General features: G+C 42.5%; 3 protein-coding genes across 3 annotated transcripts in view; 2 read left to right on the top strand and 1 right to left on the bottom strand.

Annotated features, from left to right (window-relative positions):
• ALDH1L2 (aldehyde dehydrogenase 1 family member L2) overlaps positions 1 to 1,304 on the top strand; it is a 28,724-nt gene extending 27,420 nt beyond the window's left edge. The window contains exon 23 of the mRNA XM_056482350.1: positions 538 to 1,304. Within this exon, the coding sequence (XP_056338325.1) occupies positions 538 to 593 (56 nt within the window). The 3' untranslated portion in view covers positions 594 to 1,304. The remainder of the gene's footprint in view (positions 1 to 537) is intronic.
• Positions 1,305 to 2,347: 1,043 nt separating this feature from the next.
• Positions 2,348 to 6,136, bottom strand: NOPCHAP1 (NOP protein chaperone 1). Its single transcript, XM_056482351.1, has 4 exons — positions 6,053 to 6,136; positions 5,273 to 5,359; positions 4,168 to 4,304; positions 2,348 to 3,006 (listed from the first exon to the last, which is right to left on the bottom strand). The coding sequence occupies exons 1-4, from the start codon at positions 6,102 to 6,104 to the stop codon at positions 2,821 to 2,823; spliced, it is 462 nt and encodes a 153-aa protein (XP_056338326.1). The 5' UTR covers positions 6,105 to 6,136; the 3' UTR covers positions 2,348 to 2,820.
• A 2,864-nt stretch (positions 6,137 to 9,000) lies between these two features.
• Positions 9,001 to 14,714, top strand: part of SLC41A2 (solute carrier family 41 member 2) — a 42,318-nt gene continuing 36,604 nt past the window's right edge. The window contains exon 1 of the mRNA XM_056482349.1: positions 9,001 to 9,172. The gene's annotated coding sequence lies outside the window, so the exon portion shown is untranslated. The remainder of the gene's footprint in view (positions 9,173 to 14,714) is intronic.

The following is a 14,714-nucleotide window of genomic DNA, read 5'->3' as shown; positions in this document are numbered from 1 at the left end:
AAGATGCATTTTAAAAATTCTCTTTTCAAAACAACTTTCTAGAAAAGTGAAGTCCACTCTGTCAAAGAAGCTTCACAAGTCTGGACAGAGACTTCATGGCAGAGAAAAACGGAAAACCAGATTTAATTCACACAACAGATTTTTGCTTTTGGAATCTCCAAAGACAGTTCCTGAAAGCAAAATGAGTCATGGCGTCAGGGAAAAAAAAAAAACTGATTTTCATGCAACTTCTCTACCTATGGCCTTTAATAGAGGAGAAGCAAAGTTCATAAATTCAGCTATGGGCCCCCAGTGGCCATTTAAAGATCTGCTGCTGCTTGGGGAGCTGCTTGTTAAATTCCAATTCCTTTTTCTTCCTCATCTGTTGGGTATGGCCTCTTGTCAAACCAGGTCTGTAAATCACAGTGGGAAAACTAATTAGTTTTCATTGCTGCTTAAGATTGGCTACAGTATTCCAATTTTTTCCTTTTTAATAGTTATGGTCTGACAAAATTCATTTAGCTGCTGTTCTAACAGGCTAATATTGTGCTTGTACAGGTGAAGAAGCTCTTCATGAATATCTCAGAACCAAAGCTGTCACTGTGGAATATTGAAGTAACAGCTTCACTTGGGAAGCAGACTTTCAGCAGTTTGAATCTTGATGACTACAGGAAGCACTTGATACCACACCTAGGATATGCTGTCTGCAGTGCTACAACCAAAAGAAACAAAACAAAATACTCATTCCATGGAGAAGTTTCTATAAATTAGGTCCAAATTTTAGTCTGACGGACAATGGGTTTTGAAAATCACCCTTAAGTTAAATGATGCAGCAGCAACAGTTGGTAGCACAGTTTCCCCCCACCCTCCCCCCAAAAACCCCTCAAGAATATGGTTCAGTTCAGAACTGAATAATAAGTTCTCACATACCTACTTCATATTTCTGTGACATAATGTTTACATGATCATTTTAAATCATTAATCATTAGGCTTCTAAAGTTGAATTAAAATATACTGATTATGCCATTTTTGCTATAAATCAGTTCAGGTTTTATGGTAGCAATTAAACACTCTGCTCTGGTGATTTTTCAGTCAGAAAACCTTTGTGCCATAAGTAAACCAATGCAAGGAAGTGCACTTACTATGATCTTTGTATAGTACATACAGAGTTCAATATTGGTGTTAAACTATGCATATTGAGCTAAAGTTACTGAAAATATTTTCTACCTTTTGTTGATACAGAATGTGTGATCTGCCTGCAATTTGAAAGGTGGCTACATTAACAGATTAAAATCACTTTTTGTGTCTGTGCACATGGACTGTAATCACTGTTTCATACTGCATGATTATTACTTTGTATTTCACACTTTTGGGGTCTTTTTTTAAACTGTGGGAAAAAAAGCCCTTGTAAAATGACCAAGGTCAGATGTTGGCTTTCAAACTTTTTTCAGTTTAGACGAGATTTTCTATAGATTGAGATCTTATTTAACTAAGCCTGTTAAGACTCCTTGCTCTTAGAATGCAAAAACACCCAGAACTTCATCTATCTGTGGGCTGCTATTAAAGGTGGCAGTCTGATTCTCTGACCCCCATCCTTCCCCCTTCACTAAAATATTCCATGGTTTAATCAGTAAATCATGTCTCCATCCTGTATTTAAGCCACGTTGTTAAAGACAGACCAGAATCCTTGTATTTCTTACCACAAATACTACAGAAACAGGTAATAAAACTAGAACTTTAGGTACAGGATTCAAAGTAAATTCTATAAATAACTGCACATTTCAATTCATGACATTAAGTTTAATATTTGAGCAAACACAGTATAGAAAATTTTACTTTAATGGTGTAGAAAATACAAAGTTCCTTTAAGAAACAATGACATCCAGGAGCATGACAGATACTTCTGAAATGCAAACTGATCTATGAAGTAAATGTAATAGCCCAAACCATTGTATTTGATCAATATGAGGTAAGTATGAATGGGACACACTTTCACTGATACTGGTTTCACAACTGTGTCAAGCCAACTTAGGTACAAGTTGAATTTTCATCCTTCAGTGACAGTTCACAAAATGGAGATTGGAAATGTGGCAGGGAAATTGGGGGATGAAAAGTGTAGCTTAAAGCTATCATAACACCCCAGAGGCAGCCTTGATCTTGGAGTATGGAGGGTGTTTGCACCACAGCCACAAACATTTCCCACATGTAACCTCCCTGTGCTGGTGTGGAGCTCAGAGCAGGCACACAGGGTAAGTAAAGAGTGACCCTTTGCTGAATTCTCTGGTCGTGGCTCTCCTTACCCAGGCTGGCTCAGCTAGAAATGAGCTCAGCCACAGTCACCACCATGAATGCAATGTAGACATACCTCTGAGGTATTAAAGATCATGTTTAATGAAGAGAGTGTACATAACACTGCACAGGATATGGAATAGAAAAACAAAGCTTTTTTTCCTAGTTAATTCTTTCTTGCCCTTGAAGCAAAAAATTCTATCTTCCTATAAAAAAAAAAAAAGTCTTTCTTCAACAAAGCAACAGAACAAGATTTTTTAACCTTCAAGTGCCCCTTACTCTAGCTGTTTTCTTGGTGTAATCTACTATGCACTATGAAGTGCATTTCCCTGTTATTTGATGAACCAAATCACACTTAGTTCTTCAGAAATTCAGCCTTCCCCAGTCATGAATGGATCCTGAATTCTCCACCATGTAAACTATAGCATTTTAAAGGATCCTGAGAGATGCTACACTGGGAAATAAAGTGGTTTTAAGGGCCAACTCTTCAAAATGAGAAAACATGATTTGGTTGGTTTGGGTTTTTTTTTTTTTAAGTAAAATAAAGTGGATTTACTCATTTGCTTTGCTGTCCAAAATTTCTATTTTCCCCTTTTCTCCCTTTTGTTTAGGAAACTTAATGTTGTCTACTGTCACTTCATCAGTTACAGAGTCATCTTCATCAGATTCTGAGTCATCTTCTGAAGACAGCAACTCTTCATCTGTATCAGAATCACTCAGTTCAACTACAGCCACATTCTGAAAAAAAAAACCAACTTGGTTAACACATCATATATACTAGATACATATACACACACACACACTATAGCACTTCTATCACTGGAGTAAAACACATTAAACAGCCTACTACCATAAGAAAACCACTATCACAATAAAAAAAACTTTGGATTTTCCTAGGATTTTACAAATATCTCTAAGAGATTCCTAAATATTACTGGCCTATAGGAAATCTAAGGCCATATTCATATCACTATCAGAGAAAGAACTGAGTCAACAGCTGAACTCAGATTGTCTAAATCAGGTATTTAAACTGATGAGCAGCAGGTATCAAAACTACTTTTCAGTAAAAAATTCAAATTAAATCACTTAGTGTATAAAGGGTCATAACAAATATACAAACATATGTGTATATATATATTAATATAGTTAATATCTTATATTGTAGTAGCATTCAGGGCACTACAACGATTCTAAAACAGCAAGTAGTTTAAACCACCAGGGTCTTTTTTTCAAGTGATCTCATATATCCATATACAGAGCCATAATTTTTAAGGTCTGCTTAGTCAGAAGGCACTTGGATAAGGCATGGATATATATCACCTTCAGAATAAAATTTTCTTATACAAGCATATGGCTACAGCACTTCAGCTAAAACTAGAAATAAAATACATATGTGACTGTAAATAAACAGACAAATACCAGCAGCAAAGGATCACAACAACACTAACAACTTTTCTAAACCCAAGCTCTAGTCATTCCTAAAAATACCAACAGAGCAGAGCTGAAAGCCAGTTATTACTCTTACACTAAAGCCTTCTGCTATGCCTTAAAAGGCCTTATATTGTTCAGTTTCTAAACCAAATCCCCTAGGAGACATTTAAAATACAATTTGTGACTTTTGATTCAGAGTTGTCAATTCAAAAGCATGTCTTATTCTACTTAAACTACTTTATTTCCGGTGATTAAATGCTGTAAGTATGAAAAGCAGGATGTAGATTTCCACCAAATAAGCATGTTATATATAACATTATATCTATGTTTTGAAACAGATCACAGACTATTGTAGATTTCACAGAAAATGGTAAAGATTTCACTTTATCTATCATATTACACATTCTAAGATCAGACAGTTATTTTAATCCCATCTAGATTTATGTTAAAATAAAAAACCATATTTACCATTTCTATAACTTTTTCTGTTTCACTGTCTAGATGTTCAATATCAAACTGATGAGCAGGTGCTGTTACCATTTTTCTTTTGAGCTCATCATTTGCCTGGGCCATCTGTGGCAAAAAGCTCTGCACTCGGTCCAAAACTGAAAAGAAACAATTATCACATTTATATATATATATATCTAAAGTCAAAGAGATGCTCATTAGTGTTCACATTTGTACCTCAGTTATGAGCCAGATTCCACTTCAACTGTAACTTCCAGCTGTCTATAATAATTAAGTATAGACTGAAAGTCCCAAAGAAGATGGAAAAATTAGCTTTAGCAGGTGCTGTGATAGACTAATGAAAGGTCAACATAATTAACAAAAGAGACTCTGAAATTAAGATGGTGGAAGAAAGATGGAATCTCCAGGTTGAAGTATAAAGCACTTATCCTCTACAGCTCAGTCCTGTGGGACTTCACAGGAATTTTTAGGTAATCAATGGAATTAGGAGAATCATTCTCATATCCTTTCCATGGAGGAAGATAATACTTTCACCTCCAGAATTTCCTCAAATAAACTGTTCCACACATGCAGACGAGCCAAACACTAGTTTTCTTTCTTTAAGAAGAGCTACTATTCCAGGTGAACTCCACAAAAGTTTAACAGGTATAATCTACCTTTGAAACACTGTCATCTTTGTAAAGATTTTTATCCAACAAAGAATTTGATGTAACATTTTTTTAAAATTTCAGCATGATCACAAAACAAACAATAAAATATTTTGATAGGAGTCCTTTTTAAATTAAATGCTTTTATACAATAAATATATCAAACAGAGAAATTACTAAGAAGCCCAAACAACAACTCCATACTGGGAAGAAACAATCTGTCTCTAAAATTTAGAGCTGTAATGCCTAGCATTGCAAAATCTAATTTTGCAGCAGCAGCAGTTATGTGACTCACCAGTGGGACCCGGAACTGTAATGGGAGGAGAATTTTCCACCAGCAGAAACTGAACACAAAAGCTTCTCCCTTTATCTTTTCAGGCAAAGTACTGAAACAAAAGCTGTGTCTCAAATGTTACCTACTACTTGACACTTTCCAGAGACAACTCCTCCTCACTTACCATTGCTCCTCGGCACCTTAACCGTCTGTAAAGTTGTGGCCTTCTTGTTGTTACATTTTGAATTAATCAGCAAAATGTCTTCCAGCCCTGCAAAGAAACAAATGAATATTGAAGTGTTTAAAACGACAAGCTCTCCGTAATCGTCACCTGCTTTTGCTGCTCTTGGAGGAAATACTGGGCTACACGGGCCAGCGGTCTCACGCTGCAGGTCACCTCTCACACACTCCTTAAGTTAAAGCTCAAGCTCCTTAAGATATTTTTGAGCCAAAGATTGATTAAGCGAGAATTATAATGCATAGAACAATCTCTACCACCCCACAGCAAGGTGAGCTGGGAGCTGAGGGTGCCGGTCGCGCTGGTTTAATTAAATCCCGGTGCCAATGAAACCCCGCTAACCGGGCAGCGGCAGCGCCGGAAAACCCAAACCCAAACCGTGTGGTATCAATTATCCGCATTAATCCTCATGACCATCCGCCCGGTATCACTAACTAAAGCGCAGCGTTCGGTCTTTTCCACTTCCTTTTTGTCTCATGAAAACGTCCCTACGATTGTTTAACGTGGATTTCCCCGCTTATTTACTCCGCTTTAACATAGCCCTGCCCGGGATAGCACAGCCCATCTTCTATACATGCGGGATGCGAGCACGGGTGGGTCACCGGCGGCCCGAGCGCCGCTGGCCTCGGGCCGGGGCCGGACTCACCGGGCGGGTGCCGGGCCCCTCGGGCGAGTGCCAGGCTCACCGGGCCGGTGCCGAGCTCACCTGGCCGGTACCACACTCACCTGGCCGGCGCCGCGGCTCCAGCAGCTCCCGGGAGGCCGCGGGCCCCGCCATGCGCCCGCCCGCACGGAAGTGGAGCGGCCCGCGCGCTCGGCGGGAGGGCGCCCCCTGGCGGGCGGGAGGAGCAGCGGCGCTGCCGCCCGTGTGGGACTGAGGGCGCAGCGCGGCGGGGATCGCCAGGGAACGGCCTGAACCCCCCGAAACACAGCACGGAGTCAGCGGTGCCCTGGGCTGCGTTAGGAAGGACACTGCCAGCAGCTCGGGGTCGGTGCCCTGCTCCTCTGCTCAGCCCCGGTGAGGCGCGTCTGGAGCGCTCTCTCCGGTTCTGCGCTCCTCAGGACAAGAGGGACACGGAGCTCCTGGAGCAGGTCCAGCGGAGGCAGCAAGGATGATTAAGGAACTGAAACATCTCTTAAAGAGGAGAGGCTGAGGGAGCTGGAGGCCTGTTTAGCCTCGAAAAGAGATGACTGAGAGAGATCTCGGCAATGTACGTAAGTGTGTAAAGGGAGAGTGACGAGAGGATGGAGCCAGGCTCTTCATGGTGCTGCCAAGCAACAGGACAAGAGACAGAAAGTGATGCGCAGCAAATTCCACCTGAACATGGGGGAGAAGTTCTTTGGTCTCTGGTGACCACACACTGGAACAGATTAGCCAGAGATGTTGGGGACTCTCCTATACTGGAGATGTTAAAGGACTGTTTGAACACGATTCTGTGCAAAGTGCTCAAGGACTACCCTGCTTAAGAAGGGAGGTTGGACCAGATGATCCACTATGCTCCCTTCTATCCTGACTGATCCTATAATTTCGCACAAAAAGCCTATCCCATCACCATGAGAGCCATGAACCTGTGGAACCAAACTGTCAGCAGGTAGCATCACCTGAATGCCTGCTTGTCTCTCAAAACTCTCCAGTTTTCATTTTCAAAATTTGACAAATGAACCTAAAATTAAATATCAGAGCCTGAGGGAGTTTTAGTCATCCTTTAGAAAAGAAACTTACACAACCACCAAGTTCAGCTGACACTGGCCAACCTGTTATTCGGGATTTGTTCTGCAGTTTCTGTCCTTATCTGTCTTTATCTCTTCTGCAGTTTCTGTCCTTTCACATCTAGACAATGTGAAAACTGCAAAAACAAAACTGAATGGTTCATAAGAACAAGAAACAAGGAATTCCAGGATGAAAATGAGAATAAATAGTAATCAGGTAAGTGGTGTTTATAGGCCCTCATTGCAAAGGACACAAGAAAAAACCCAACCATGCAACCACTGAGATCCCAGTATCTTGGAATTAACACCAATAAGAAGCAAACCTCTGCAAGGCCTCATGCAAGAGACTACTCTTCTGTTTTCCTGGCAGACTGTCCCAAATAAGTGTCCTCTGCCATTTCCCCAGCTCATCCACAGTGACAGGTGCATTCCACTGAATTTGCTACATAGTGTGCACCTTTCTTCCCAACTAGCCTCCAGAATTTCCATTTCCCAGAAAAATCCCATTGCTAGCTATAATGACTGAAAAATCTTGAGAGCTGAGGTTTTTGCCTTGGGCCTCAAAAGTGAGTCTTTCTGACTTTGCACACAACCCAAAATAATATTGTGTGAATCTCAAGCAGTGTATTTCATCCATGGGTATTATGTAATTTCCATGGAGGGTGGGGCATACTGCTGTCAAGGAACCTGTAGTAGAGAGTGATGAAGTGATTGCCCAAGATAACCAGACAAGCAATTAGAAAATCCAGAAACAGCACCCTCAGGTGCTATTCTCAAACCTCAGGTTTACAGTCTCACCTGTTGGCAAGAATGGCAGATGTGATCTTTATCTGATTTGTAGGGTTGCCCAGCTAAGTACCATGCTGTGTAACACCTGAGTGCACACGCTGATATACAGGGTTGCTACTAGGGTAGGGAAGCTACAGTATCTGCAGCACAAATCCCCAATAAATATGGGCTTGAGACCCATTTAAGGTGGTATTGACATGAGTGTTCAAGCTGATCCTGTATCTTTCACTCTCCTAGTGCAGAATATTTTGGCCCCGGTCCTGCTAATACATTTCCCTGTGTTTAAGTTTCTGCTATTCCACATATCCTCACCACAGCTAGCTCCAGTTTATGGCAGACTTGGCCGTGCTGATTTTTTTTCTCTTTGTAGACAGGAAAAGGAATGCCATAGCTTTGGCTGCTGCCACCATCATTAAATCCTCTCTTTTCATCTCTTTCTTCCTTTCTTCCCTTTCACCTTCTAGCTAAGCCATCCTCATCACTTCAAAGTGTTGAGCAACAGCTGAGGAATAATACTAGTACTGATAATAAACACACAGATTTAGCTGGCTTGACTGTTTTAATGTATTAATATAAAGTGGTAATAATAAGTGTTTTGCAGAACAGGAGACCAGCAAGGCCTTGGCTCCATACTTAGTTAAACAGAGGCAGCTGATGTCAAGGGAGGAGCTCACAGACTTGCACGCTGTTTGCACGGTGGTACATTCCAGCTGGGCAAGAACGAGGATATTCCAACCGACTCAAACACTTTAAAAAATTGGATTCCTGAGAGAGCTGCTTTTGGCCAAGTGGCAGGAAAGAGAGACAATGTCCTGGTAGCTGGCATTGCAAAACGGCGATTCCTGAGCTATGTCGCCAAGAAAGCTTCTGCCAGTGGAAGCCGCCCGGGGAGCGCTGGAGCCCCGCTCCCCGGAGCTTTGTTTCCCCGGGCTGCGGGCCCTGGCGGGGATGCAGCTTCGCCCCCGCTGCCGCCGGGCAGCCGGGAGGGCACAGCGGGCAGGGGACGCCGGCGGGTCCCGCAGCGCGGGCGGCGAGTGTCAGGCAGCGGGGGCTCGCCCGGGGGCCAGGCTGGGAGCCACCGCCGGCCCGGCGCCCCGTCCCGTCCCGTCTCTCGGGCGGAGCGGGGCGGCGGCGCTCGGCTCCTCCCTCCCCGCCCGGCGGGCCCGGAGCGGCGGCGGCGGCAGCGGCGGCTCTGCGCATCACGGGCCACATCATCGCGGGGGCCGCGCGCTTCCGCGCCTGCTCAGTGGCGGCGGCGCTCACCTAGCGCGGAGCTGTCACCGCCGCCGGGCTGCTCCGCCCCGCAGCCATGGACCCCGCGCCGCTGCCGGCTCCGCTCTCGCCCAGGTGAGGGGAGGGCGCGGCCCGGGGAGCGAGGGCAGCGGGGCCGGGCGGGCCGGGGACCTGCCGCCCCGGGCCGGGGGAGGCGGCGAGGGCCGGGGGCGGGAAAGTTTCCTGGCGAGCGCCGCGCCGGCCCGCCCCGATGCCGGGGTGCCCGGGGCTGCCACGGCTGAGGACGCTCGGTGCCGCCCCTCTCCCGCACCGGCGTTCCCGGTGCCGCGGGCCCCGCGCTCCCGGCCGCCCTTCTCCGCAGCCCGCGGCCGCCCCCGGCGCCGGGCGGGCCCCGCCGCTCTCCGGGCGGGCCGGTGTCCGGCCCCGCGGCGCGGATGCTGCGCGCGTTCGGCCCCGCGCCCCGTTCCCTGCGCTCCTCAGAGCCCTCAGCGCGCTCCATCGTGCGCGCCTCACTGTGCACCGCTCCAGGTAGCTGCACAATGACCCTTTGCTTCGGTCTCTCTGTGCCTGCGCAAAGTGCCCAGTAGCTCCTGTTCCTTGGCACTCTTTGCATCCGTACGTGCAGGCAGTTCTGTTCCCACCTTTGCACCCATAAAAGCGTGCCAGACTCTGTCACCGCAGATGCAGGGCTAGACAAGCGTGGAACCTCTACCTGAACAGCACGGGTAGACTTCAACCATCATCTCTTTTTTGTTTGCAGGCATTGTAATTAACGTCCGATGGCACATTAATTATTTTTCCGTATGTTTTCTGACAAAATGTAGGAGCTTTTTGTGATTTATTCTACTTTGCTTTCTAATCACTTGTTAATTCTCAGTGAACTTCAGGTTGTAGCTATTTCTTTAGTTTCAGTGAATGTTATAGTTTCTGCTTCCCCCAGCCTATAGTCCAGGATAGTTGGGTGTCTTCTTCACTCACGTTTGAGTCTAGGTTATAAACCACACTACAGTATGTGGATCATATGAAATGAAATAATTGTTTAGTCTTTAGGAAGAGTCCTAGCAATTTTTAGAAGACATGCCTAGTTATCCTCACTTTACCAATTTAGTAATCTGGGTAAAAAGATGGGAACAGATAGGATGACCTGTTTTGGCAGCATTCCCTACATCTACTGCCCTGAAGAGATTGTGAAACTGGATCCATAAATACTGCAGTATGCCTGGTAGACACTTCAGGAGGAAAAATAACACTGTATCATTTTTTTTTTTTCAAATACCTGTATGATATAATCCACAAAAATCAATGGGAAGTCTGTATCCTAATGCCTGAGATAATAAGTAAATTCATCTCCCCTTGATGATGCCGGTAGAGACCTGTAATCAGGATCCCAAAGAGTAGTTAGGATTCATCCTGGTAAGTACTTATTGGTTATTTAATCTAGAGGGCTGCATTATCTCTTACATTTCATACTTTCCCACTTGCTTTTGATGGGCTGAAGGATGTGATTTGCCTGGTATTTTTCATGCTGGTATTCCATTTGGGTCACTTTATAACCAACCACATTTCACAGCCTTGCTGCTGTGTTTGACTCTGTTTTGGTCTTTTCTAGATGTCTTAAAAGTGCAGAGTCAGACCAAGTCTTTCTCACAGCTGCTTTTCTCTTCCTTGAGGCCAAAATTGAAAGCTGCTGTGTTCAGGAAGTGGAATGCAGCAGTCTCAAACTTGTCTGAAACTGAGCCTGGGGGTGGCAGGTCTTTCAGTGTCTAACTGTCAAGAAGGCATCTGGAGATTCTTTAATATGTTTCCACCCTCTTGTTATTTGTTTCTTTTGCTGTTAATTTAACCAGAAACTGCCACAAATAAACACAGTGTTAACCAGTTTACTGCATAACACTTTAAAATGGTATGTAATGGTCTCATATCTGCCTTGTATGCAACATTTGTTAATTTTCAGCATGTTTTGCAGCCTTTTACACTCTACACTCAATATCTGGTATAAGTTATCTTAGCCCAGAGTACCACATTGATTTCCGGGTTCTAGGGAAAGGTTAATGATAATACAGCCTGTTTGCTCTCTAGAGTCTGAGGTGATATGATGTAGCTTTCCCTTTCTCCTGATATGCCCACTACACTAATATAAATGATAGGCCATGGCTGTGATAAGGGTGTCAGAGTGACACTGATATTTGTATGTATACACAGCACAGCAGTGGAGAAGAGACCATGCAGACCCTGTGTCACCTGTATTCTGAACTTGAAGAATGCCCCAAAACATACCCAACTTCACAGAATCTCAGAATTGCTGAGGTCAGAAGGAGTCTCAGGAAATTTTCTATTCAGCCTCCTCTGCTCAGTGTGGGGTCAAGAAGAGCAGGTTGCTTGGAACCATGTCCAGTTTGGTTTCATCAGGGATAGAGTCTCCAGAACCTGTTTGAGCCAGTGTTTGAGCCACTGTCATGGTAAAAACCCCCAGCTTTTTATTATGCTCAAATGCCATTTCTAGTGTTTCAATTTGTGCCTGCTACCTTCAGTCTTTCAGTGAGGAGAGTCTGGCTTCATCTCTGAAGACACAAAAAGAGTCTTTCAAGCCAAGGAATAATCTAGTTTCATCTTTGCTTATTATGGCAAAATGTTAAAGTTCAGTGTTTCATTAGCGTTTCATATTACTTTCCTGAATCCATTTCCAAGGCTTGTTCCTGCCCTGAGAGGCATTTCTCAGACAGGCATGTTTACACAATTGTATTTTATTGTGGACTGCCTGGAAGTGCAGTGTAAAGATTATTAATGCTTTAAAGGACCACCTGTAAAAAAATGTTGGCAACTTTTAGGAAAAACAGGTTTTGACTGTAGTGTGATTTGGGTGCCATGAAAGCCCTCAGAATTATTTAGATAGATGTTATCTTTTGGGTTTGTTAGCCAAGCTCTGAAAGAAATCAGTAATTTCTCTAGACCTAAACTTTGGTAGGTATTTGTTTTAACATGTCATAATGTTTACTCTATAGAAATTTCATGCTTGATTCTTCCTCCTTCCCCTTTTTTTGAAGGTTCTTAAAAGGTCATGATGATTTATTGTGTTCACGCTCTAAATGAATTGTTGGCAGTCTCATATATATCTGATCAAATGTAGCTGTAGAATCCAGTCCCTTAATCCTGCTAATACTAGATGTTCTTTAAACCAAGGGGAAGTATGGAAGAAGCATTTTCTTTCCCATGCTCTTGAGAACAGCATTATAGGTGTGTCTGAAACAATGTGGACAATTCTTTGAGCAATAGTGAAGAGAGTTCTTTGAGCTTCTTCCTGAACAGTTTAATCTTTTTGGTCATTTAATCTCTCTCAGATGAATCAAGACAATCAAAGGTGAAGGATGAAAAAATGTGATAATGATGTGGTATTCAGCTTCATAGCTGAAGTACCTGAGATTTTTCCAAAGCAGCTTTGCATTTCCAGAAGTCAAACTCTCTCCCAGCCTGTGGTCCTATTTTCTACAGCATTTATTCCTGCCTGTCCATCACATATGCTGTCTCCATGTGTATTTTTTAAATTGCTGAATGCATTATTTGTATTAATTCTTATGAGTAAATTGGCTTGCTCTCTTTTGGATTGCCATTTTTCAGGAACATATCTTCAGTGAATGGCAGAGTATGGCTGTATTTCTTATTTGTTTAGGTTTGCAGAACTGTTTGTTTATGTTTGTGCTTGCAGGACTGAGAGAGAGAGAGGTCAGTACACAGTAATTGTTATGTGCTATAAAATATATGAAGAAAAAGAAGAAACTGTTAAAAATAGGTACTTAGGAAACAATAATGAAGAGGGAATTATTATTTTCATAGTTGGGGCATAGCTCATTATTTTGCCTGTTGGGACAAGGACAAAGTGTTCTTTCATTTCATATATAATATGCCAGGTATGATAAATCTGAGGCTGCTTCCTGATTTCTCAAAGGATCTTTGTCTGTCTCTTTCTTTTTTTTTTTTTCCCCAGTACTTCATCTTTTTTCTGTAACCTCCAGATTATATGTCAAGAAACCAGAACCACTTATCTCCTCTTTTTACAGAGACTGGGAAAGATTTTTGAGATTTGGATTGCCTTTTCTTCATGTGAATTACTCAAGCAGAGCTTGCTTCTTTAGCTCCCATATCTCTTCTAGACAACTCAACAGCACAGGCACTTTTCTTGTCAATGACAAAGCTTCTTGGGAAGTTCTTGTTGTTCCTTTGAGCAACGTGAACAACAAGGTTTGCTGCATCTTGTAGGTACAAAATAGCCCTGAAAATAAAGCAATTATTTGCATCCTGTAACTTAAGATGGAAATATTGCATCAGATGGCAATTTTTGTTGGAAGAGGTTTTTAGAAATGAATAGTTACATTTAGAAGTGTTCGTAGTTATCTTCTCTCTGTATGCTCTGAAGGAACAATTAATCTTTACTGTATATTTTACTACACAATACTTTTCCAACCTAAATAATTTTATGATTCTATATTTTTCATTTTATTTTCTTAAATTCTTATTTTCCAGCGTTTAAGCTCCATTTTGTCATTCTAAGTCTTTGTGGTAGGAAAAACATAAATGGCAGTCATCCAAACTGCTTTGTACTATTTCAGTTGCTAGCCATCCATGCTAGCCTCTTCCTCCTTTTGGAACTTGACCAAATAATTTTTCTGTTCCCCTTTTTTTTTCCCCCTTTTAAGTACCATATCTATTTGTTAATACTTTCTCAAATTAAATGAAACCACAATCTTATCAAAGGATTTGTTTCTTTAAAAAACCAAAATATGAAAATTTAAAAGGAGAACAATCCATGTGTTAAAAAAGGTATGGATAATTAACCCAAATATTTTTGGCCAGAGTTCCAGAGCAATGAATAATTTCCATGAGTCACTGGTCTAGCACTCTGGTGATGTGACTGGAGGACATATGGGAGGACCTGCAGTGAGAGCCAGACTCTGTCTTGTTAAAGCTGTCAGAAAATTTTCTCAATGCATTTTCCTTGGGAGTGAAATTTCTTCTTCTTGTTCTGTCTTTCTGTAGCACTTCACAGAGCACCATTTTGACCTGAGGTTAGAGCTGCTGCTGCATAGCAGCAAAAGTTGTTTTGTTATTCCTAATTAAAGTGTATGGAAACCATAATTGAGGCCTAGGAGTTTTTTATGCTGAAATGAAAAGGTTCAACGTAGCACAATCTGCTACAGAGTGGCAGAAGATATTACAGGAATCTTGGTTATTTAAAGTCTCTGTTGGTCTTGTGGCAAAAAGATTGCTGTTTCTTGCAAAACTTGGCTTCTTTCTAGATCAAGCCATAAATTTCATCGTCATTTTTAAATATTTGTTTCTTGGTCAGAGCTCCCTTGGCTAAAGCAAGTGGTAGAGGGAAAATCATCATGTTGCTTCTGAGTCATCTTTTCATTCAAAAACCCAAATCTAGTAGCTCTGTGAGCAGCAGGAATTTTGAAGTTGGCTTGCTCTGGCCATATTGGAGTGAGTTGCCCCTGCTAATGTTTGAAGATGCCTAACAGCAAAGGCACAAACTTGGATCCCTTACAAGGCTATTAGTTGCCAAAAGCTTTGACATCTCCACTCCCTATAAAGTCTATCTGAAACTGCTCTAGAAATACTGAATGACTTAAAAGCTTTGAAACAGAGGGAAGTTGAGGAA

This window comes from Oenanthe melanoleuca, chromosome 1A, assembly GCF_029582105.1.
Source record: "Oenanthe melanoleuca isolate GR-GAL-2019-014 chromosome 1A, OMel1.0, whole genome shotgun sequence".
NCBI lineage: Eukaryota > Metazoa > Chordata > Aves > Passeriformes > Muscicapidae > Oenanthe > Oenanthe melanoleuca.
The sequence above is the reverse complement of the archived record's forward strand: the minus strand, read 5'-3'. Positions and strand labels throughout refer to the sequence as shown.